Source organism: Oncorhynchus tshawytscha, linkage group LG31 (assembly GCF_018296145.1).
Source record: "Oncorhynchus tshawytscha isolate Ot180627B linkage group LG31, Otsh_v2.0, whole genome shotgun sequence".
Lineage (NCBI taxonomy): Eukaryota > Metazoa > Chordata > Actinopteri > Salmoniformes > Salmonidae > Oncorhynchus > Oncorhynchus tshawytscha.
In genome coordinates this window covers 7,828,479-7,837,483 of record NC_056459.1, presented here as the reverse complement: position 1 = coordinate 7,837,483, position 9,005 = coordinate 7,828,479, and the positions used below count along the sequence as shown (strand labels likewise).

At 50.3% G+C, this 9,005-nt stretch overlaps 1 protein-coding gene across 1 annotated transcript in view; it reads left to right on the top strand.

The window, feature by feature from the left end:
* LOC112233285 (protein capicua homolog) overlaps positions 1-9,005 on the top strand; it is a 31,195-nt gene continuing 22,190 nt past the window's right edge. Inside the window, exons 1-2 of the mRNA XM_042310128.1 lie at positions 1-193; positions 3,845-7,788. Coding sequence (XP_042166062.1) covers positions 4,050-7,788 — 3,739 coding nt within the window. The 5' untranslated portion in view covers positions 1-193; positions 3,845-4,049. The remainder of the gene's footprint in view (positions 194-3,844; positions 7,789-9,005) is intronic.

The window sequence follows — 9,005 nt, the reverse complement described above, 5'->3', positions numbered from 1 at the left end:
TTGGGCTTCATTCACCATTTTGCGACTGTAGTGTAGAATGTACCGAGCAGTAGTTTTACCTCCTTTTAAGTTGCTTTACAGACGAAAGATAATATGACAGTCCGTTAATTGTCAACCCTGGATTTCCGACTTTTGGCCAACTATCAATTTTGTTACTGACTCGATAAATATCTGCATTGAAAATAATATTGTGGTGAGTAAAACCTACAAATCTTTCTTCTGCAGCACTGCAGTAGCCTGTTTTGCTTTATCGAGATGCTACGTTGTAGACGTTGTCTATAGTAAGCACCCTTTGTAACTACTAATGAAATATAATTTTCCTAGTTTGTAATACACTGCGGAGAGAAGCAAAGAGAGGATTGGATGCCACACTTCATTGAAAAGGGAGCGGTACGGGTGGATTGTCAGCCTAAAACTTTTCTCCCAGAAAATATTCAACGCCATAACTGTCGTTATAAGAGTGAGACTTCCTAGAAGTGTTTTTCTTCCGTTGCGATTGAAGGCAAAACCTTGAAGTCATCTGAATCACCAACATAGAGTTTTTAGCATTATTATCCCTCCATAGGCTACTATTCGTCATACAAAATGTATATTTCCATCTGTCCTTCGTCTGGGCTTGTGGGCCTCGTTTCTACGTTGTGTCCACAAATGTTACTTTTTAATGTAACTTAATTTACAATGTTGCAGTTTGCACTCGTCGGGAAATGTGTTACTAAGTTGCATCCAGTATCGTCAACATTTCACAGCAATTGTCACACGAATGAATTTACCACATAATTACTTTGGTTTCTGTCGCGCGATGTAATTACATATTGTTTGATTTAAGGACGCCTACTTACTGTCTGTTTGTAACACCCCGTTATAATTTGTTCCACAACACCATATATCGGAATAATGGGCCTTTACGTTTTTAATATCACGTGTAAATGTTGCAAGAAGAATATTTTTTTCTAAGCGGCCTTGTGTTGTTTGGCCTGCGTCACTGGACTTCCCGGCCCTGTTGTGTAGTAAACTGATAGTAATCGCAAAGCACTACGACCAATAAGAGTGCTTCACACATACACAGCACGGTACTATTCAGCAAAACTAACAGTGACCACATTCTTGCAATCGTTTGCATTTTACAGTACTTCAGTTTAGGGTTGTAGTTAAAAAAGAAAGAAAAAGATATCTACATTCAGCCTAAGTCTACTTTAAGTACGTGACATGTGTACATTAGCCGGTAGTTGCACTATAGGTCCATATTCTCCACCAGTTATCATAGTTTTATAGTTATATATTTATGCATCGAAGCTGTCGAGGTGTAAATTCATCCCACTGGGCACGCACTGGTTAAATTAACGTTGCTTTCTCGTCATTTCAATGAAATGATGTTGAACCAACGTGGAATAGCCGTTGAATTGACGTCTGTGCCCAATGGGATGTTATGCTAATATGGATTTTCATAATGCTCTAATAGGACATTACAACAAGTTCTCCAATGGTGACAAATGGCAATGCTAGGGTTATACAGCGTTGATATGGCAACATTTATTGAACATTGAATCAACACGAGATTGAACATGAATGCAATATTGACAAATGGATAAGGCTCATACATTTAGAATGGAAATGCCATTGTGCCTTCTCTCGAAGTTATCATTATGACACACCCACATACTTGCTGGTGTGCATAATGCACTTTTGAATAAACAATGTGCACACTTTCAACAAATTATTTTACGATGACAGTTCTTTGAATGCAATCTCAAGTCTCCTGAATATAATTTGCATAACACAGATACTGGGTTGTAACTGTGTGTATTATCAAACAGCAGTTTACATGTTGTGTGGTCACAATAACACAGGTCTGTAGTTTCTTATTACAAGTAGATGCCCTGGAGTTCTGTAGAGCTCCAAATGGCTGGACGTACATGACATTGTAACAACCTAATATTGAATAAATGTCATAATTTCTCCCAGCCATGTTGTATATGTCTCAAACATACCACATACCATACAAACATACAAACATACCACATACCATAAATCCCATGTGATTAAAGCAACACTGATACTCTGCTAAATAATTTGGTCTAGACTTTGATGTTTGTATTTGGTCGTGCACTATAAGATGATTAGGCTTTTTGTTGAATCACTTTGTGGTGTTGTCTGAAACTGAGGCCGATGGGAACTGTGTACTGAAAGAAACAACCCATGATGTAAGAAAGATAGGCCTACAACACTTGACGCTGCCTGTTTCAATGGAAAACCCAAACCAAAACTGTTGGTTTTCAGATAGTTTCTTTCATCCACATAGGTCAGCATTCCACAACATGGATGTTTTCCCTGGCAGTGGAAAATGCCTCTAAATGAGTGGTTGGTATGAAATCTAAGGAGAAAGAGAGGGCTAAAGAGACAGGGTAATAAAGTAGCAGGAAGTTAGGTAATGGTCCATGACAGGAAGTGTGGATTGTAGGGGCGGATTGGTTCGGCTATGAAATAGATAAAGGTCACCACAGAGAACGAGTGAGAGAGAGGGGAAAAGAACGCTTGAGTAAGAGAGAGAGAATGAGAGAAATGCGAGTGAACAAGAAGGAATTCCCCCACCTCCACTGCCTTAGCCAAGAAACCAGCGCGTGTGTGTGGGGGTGCAGACTCATTTGGAAGTGCTCGTCCAGACGCACTTCCAAATGTGCCTGCCGCTATTCTGCTATGCTATATTGTTATATTACTTTACACATTATATAAGATTGCTTCATTATGGTTTCATTTGTATTCACACAGTGTTAGGTGTATAATTATATATAATGTAGGCTACATTATGTAATGTACGCATTGTACACTGAGTATACAAAACATTAGGAACACCTTCTTCATTTTGAGTTGCAACCCACTTTTGCCATCAGAACCGCCTCAATTCGTCTGGGCATGGACTCGACAAAGTGTCAAAAGCGTTCCACCGGGATGCTGGCCCATGTTGACTCCAATGCTTCCCATAGTTGGCTGGATGTCCTTTGGGCGGTGGACCATTCTTGATACACAAGGGAATCCCAGCAGCGTTGCAGTTCGTTACACACTCAAACCGGTGCGCCTGGCATCTACTACCATACCCTGTTCAAAGGCACTTATATTTTTTTGTCTTGCCTGTTCACCCTCTGAATGGCACACATACACATCATTGTTTAAATTGTCTTTTACAATCCTTCTTTAACCTAGTCTCCTCCCCTTAATATACACAGATTATTTATTTAGTTATTTTATTCAACCTTTATTTAATTAGACAAGTCAGTGAAGAACAAATTCTTATTTTACAATGATGGCCTACCGAGGTCAAACCCTCCCCTAACCCGGACAGCGCTGGGCCAATTGTGCGCCAGTCCCGCTCTATGGGACTCCCAATCACGACCGGTTGTGATACAGCCCGGGATCTAACCAGGGTCTGTAGTGATGCCTCTAGCACTGAGATGCAGTGCTTTAGACCACTGCGCCACTCGGGAGATCTGATTGAAGTGGATTTAACAAGTGACCAATAAGGGATCATAGCTTTCACCTTGATTCACCTGGTCAGTCTATGTCATGGAAATAGCAGGTTTTCCTAATGTTTGTAATAAAATAGTAATACCCATTACTTATTGTGTTGGGTGATATATCATTCAATAATAAATGGATTACCAAGGACAAAAAATACACGGTTTTATGGAATAGGCCTATATTTGAAATTATCTTTAAAAAATTGTCCTTTTTACTTTGACAGCAACTTCACCCCACCTCAGCCATTTTCTGGTGAATGGGCTTTTTATAATGTCACAATGCATTTATCACATGAATAATCCAGTCCTCTTTATGTTCTGCTGTGTTTCAGGATCTGGAATAAGGTGGAAAGAGCTGGAGACAGAAAGAGGAAAGGGCGGGATGAGAAAGAGAGGAGCTGGAAGAGCAGGGAAATAGAGGGAGGAGAGCAAGAGGGGCTGGAAGAGCAGGGAAATAGAGGGAGGTGAGAGGAACTGAGAATCTGGTCTCTGGAAAAGTAAGCCACTGTAAATCGTAAAGCAAACGCCAATGCAGAGATGAAGCCGATTAAAAAGCAAGGAAGGCGCTCGCCCCCGTCGACCCGGGCCAAAGGTGGGAAGAGACGGGGGGCGGTGGACAGTGGGGAGAAAAGAGACTCGGACGAGAACAGAGACCAATCCCCTAAAAGTCAGACCCCACCCCAGACCTCATCTCACTCAGAGTCTTCTCAGGAAGAGTCGATGACACTTACGGCTAGGGCCACGCCAGAGAGGGAGGTCCACAGAGAGGGGCCCCAGCTCCCAGAGACAGCGGCCGCAGCAGCAGGGTCCCTCCCTGGGAAGTCAGAGGACTCCCGCCCGGGGAGTGTCAAGTCGCTGAGCGCCCACAGCACAGACAGCAGCAGCAGCGCCGCCAGTGCTGCCAACAGCCCCAACCCCTCGTCCAACCGCAAGACAGCCACCTTCAAGGCCCGCGTCCCCAAGAAGAAGTACACCTCTGAACACTGTGCTGCTGCAGCTGCTGCCGCCAGCAACCACGGATACCATGGCAACCCCGGCACGCCCCCACTGAACAGCAGTAGTGCTCACTGTGGTAGTAACACCGGTAGTCAGTCGTCGGGCTTATCTTCGGGGCCCGGGTCGACGGCGAGTGAGGGCGGTTTGCTTACTGACATCAACAGTCAGACCAGGAGACCAGTGGAGGACTACATTACCACTATAGCTCCACCACAGGACAGGGATAACACACCTGGACCCCCTCCCACAGGGGACAGAGACAGGAGAGGCCCAGAGGGAGGCAGAGAAATCTCCCCCAGCCCTGTCCGCTGCTCCTCTACAGACACAGCCAGCGAACACGACCCTGACGTGAGCGATCTACGCCGCCCCAACTTTCTCCACACCAACCCCAACACCGAAGCACACACACTGGACCTGGTGCAACGTAGCACCCCACGCACTCCGACCCCACAGAGCCTGTCGGACGCGCTAGCCGACGCCCTGGCAAAAGGTCTAAAGAACCAGCGGGTCCTAGCCAGGCAGGCTAGGAGGAGAACTGGAAAGTGGGAAGAGGAGAACGGAAGGGAAGTGGGGAGGGAGAGCATGGACTCGGTGTTCCGAGCGGGTGTGGTGCGGCGGGTGAGCGGCGAGCACGGCAGCCTGGAGGTGCAGCTGAACGGCGAGAAGGAGCTGTACTGCTACCCGTTTCGCGAGGGCCCCCAGAGGCCCGTGGACATCATCATGGACGCCCCGCCGCCTGGCTCCCAGGCCGTGCCCATCGGCACCCCTGTGTGCGTGCCCTTCGGAGGCAACGAGGACGGCGGCAACACAGAGGCCCAGCGCCAGTGGTACCGAGAGGGCCTGGTCACCCAGGTGGACTCCCACCCGGCTGTGTCCTACCCCTATAGAGTGTTGTTAGAGGACAGAGTGCCCCCAGGGGATGAGGAGGGGGATGGCAGGGTGGGCACTCCGACCGCTGTGTGGGTGTCCCGTCAGAGCCTCCGCCTGCTGGTGCCCCCCTGGGACCTGGACCTGGGACCCTCCGGAGGGGGGCGAGAGGAGGGCGATGCTGCCGCCGAGAGGGGGAGAGAGAGGGAGAGAGAAAGAGAGGACAGGGACGAAATAGAAGTGGAGCCAGAGCTGTGTTTCCTCAGCCATGGGATGGGGCTCAGCGCAGCTGTGGCTGGGTCTGTGTTGGGGAGGCTTTCATACCCTGGAACGGCCCCCGCCTCCTCGTCTTCCTCCACTGTCAGCTCCCCCGTCACCCCTGCCTCAGTGCTGAGTCTGGTGCCCGGAAGAGACTGGGAGCGAGAGAAGGACCTGGTGGAGAGAGAGCGGGAGCTCCAGAGGAAACAAGAGAGAGATAACCGAGAGAGGGCCAAGCAGCATCACCACTTCATGCCCCTGACCCCAGAGGAGGACATAGAGGTGTCCCACTTCAGCATGGTGCCCATGGGGGCGGCGGGAGGTGCGGCCAAGGCCCTGGCGGTGTCCCAACACAGGCACATACTCTCCAAGCCGCCCCCGGGCTACCTCAGCCCCCACCTGTCCGTGGTCCGGGGCCTCGGAGGCACCCCGTTGGTGGGACCCCACTTGGCCCTCAACCCCCACCCCCCTGCCTCCCCCACAGTGCTAATGGGCCTGGAGTCGGGAGCCCTGTCAGCGGGGGCGGCCGTCATCGCCACCCCTCAGCTCCCTCTGCCCTCCTCGTCCTCCCGCGGCTCCCTGGATAAGCCACCCTCGTCAAACACCAACTCCCACGGTGCATCTGGAGGGGGTGGAGGCTCGGGTTCGGTGTCCTCGTCGCGCTCCCGCACCCCTCTCACGGTGGCCCAGCAGAAGTACAAGAAGGGCGACGTGGTGTGTACCCCCACGGGCATCCGCAAGAAGTTCAACGGCAAGCAGTGGAGGAGGCTGTGCTCCAGAGAGGGCTGCTCTAAGGAGTCCCAGAGAAGAGGCTACTGCTCGCGTCATCTCTCCATGAGAACTAAAGAGATGGAGGCCAGCGGAGGGGGCAGAGACCGTGGCGGGGCCAGCAGTACGGGCACCCTAACCCCGTCAGACCTGAGGCTGGGCGGCGGCCGGACCAGTTCGGAGTTCGACTGGGACAACACGTCGCGAGACAGCAGCGAAGCGAGCAGTAGGGGAGGGGATTCACGCCCCCGCATGGTCCTGCCCTCGTTCCTGCCCCAGGACCTATCACACTTCGACTTTGATGAGTGCGAGGCGGCCACCATGCTGGTGTCTCTGGGCAGCTCCCGATCGGGCACGCCCTCCTTCTCTCCCATCTCCAACCAATCGCCCTTCTCGCCCACGCCGTCGCCCTCGCCATCCCCGCTCCTCAGCTTCCGCCCGGCCACCTTCAGCCCCATCACGGCCCCGCCTTCTCTCACCCCTCGCCGCCACCGCCATCTGAGCGGGACTAAGATGAGCACGCCGGGCTCGGAGCGCGAGCATCACCTGTCGGGCATCGTACCCACCTTCCAGACCAACCTCACCTTCACCGTGCCCATGAGCCCCAGCAAGCGGAAACTGGATGCCCTTCCTCCGCCACTGCCCCTCCCCGACCAGCAACTAGGGGAGACTATAGGGCTCCGGCCAGCCGCCTTCAGGGTGCTTTCCCCTCAGAGCCAGCCCACCACCCCCTCCTCGCTCTCCTTCCCCCGGCCCCGGAGCGCCACTAGCCGACCCCCGTCCTCCGCTGCCTCCACCCCTCCGCCCATGCTGGTGTCCCCCACCCCTCCCTCCCCACTGCCCCAGGACCCCAGCCCCCGCCGCATCGTGCCCCTGCGAGACTCCCCCGTCATCGTGAGGAACCCCGACGTCCCCCTGGCCAAGTTTACCGAGGGACCCTTAGGGAGGAGGGGAGGAGGGGGCTGCTCCTCAAGAGACCACAGCCAGCCCCTGCATCTTGCCACCGGCCTCCAAGCACCCGTGCCCATCAACGGCGCCGTCACCAATGGAGCGGTCCTCATGCGAAACCCCGCCTCCAGCCTGGTCCTTGTAACCTCCTCCCAGTCCCTGACCCCAGCCGTCACGGGACGCCCTGTCCACTCCAGCCCAGCCCCCAGTGGATGCTCCCCCTCAATGTCCTCTACTGGCTCCGCCCTCTCTAGCTCTGGATCAGGTGGTAGGGAGTGGGAGAGGAAGTCTGGAGGGCATCAGGACGCCATTGGAGGGACACTGCCCCAGCCGGTAGCCTGCCACCCCTCGCCCACTGCCCTGCTGCCGCTCATCCTACCAGCCGAGTCCCCTCAACCTGCACCCCGCAAGGACATCATCATGGGACGGCCCGGGACAGGTAACACCACAATCATTATAGGGGTATATAGGTGTTAATATAAAGGGGTTTATAAACTGGGTGGTTCGTGCCCTGAATGCTGATTGGCTGACAGCCGTGGTATATCAGACCGTATACCACAGGTATGACAAAATATTTATTTATACTGCTCTGATTACGTTGGTAACCAGTTTATATGTGGTATATGGCCAATATACCACGGCTAATATACCATCCAGGCACTTTCGTTGCGCGAAAGAACAGCCCTTATCCGCAGTATATTAGCCATATACCACTCCCCCTCGTGCCTTATTGCTTAAGTATAGGATTTAGTATATAGGGGTTAGTATATAGGTGTTAGTATTAGAGGTCGACCGATTATGATTTTTCAACGCTGATACCGATTTATTGGAGGACCAAAAAAGCCTATACCGATTAGTCTGACAATTTATATATATATATATATATATATATATATATATATATATATATATATATATATATATATATATATATATACAGTGGGGCAAAAAAGTATTTAGTCAGCCACCAATTGTGCAAGTTCTCCCACTTAAAAAGATGAGAGAGGCCTGTAATTTTCATCATAGGTACACTTCAACTATGACAGACAAAATGAGAAAAAAAAATCCAGAAAATCACATTGTAGGATTTTTAATGAATTTATTTGCAAATAATGGTGGAAAATAAGTATTTGGTCAATAACAAAAGTTTATCTCAATACTTTGTTATATACCCTTTGTTGGCAATGACAGAGGTCAAACGTTTTCTGTAAGTCTTCACAAGGTTTTCACACACTGTTTCTGATATTTTGGCCCATTCCTCCATGCAGATCTCCTCTAGAGCAGTGATGTTTTGGGGCTGTTGCTGGGCAACATGTACTTTCAACTCCCTCCAAAGATTTTCTATGGGGTTGACAAGTGATTATGTTAAGATTGATTGTTTTTTATAAGATAAGTTTAATGCTAGCTAGCAACTTACCTTGGCTCCATGCATCCACAAGATCCTTTTGATGCTGCACTCGCATAACAGGTGGTCAGCCTGCCACGCAGTCTCCTCGTGGATTGCAATGTAATCGGCCATAATTGGCGTCCAAAAAGGCAGATTACCGATTGTTATGAAAACTTGAAATCGGCACCCATTAATCGGCCATGCCTATTAATCGGTCCACCTCTAGTTAGTATATAGGGGTTAGTATATAGAGGTGTATAGGGGTTAGT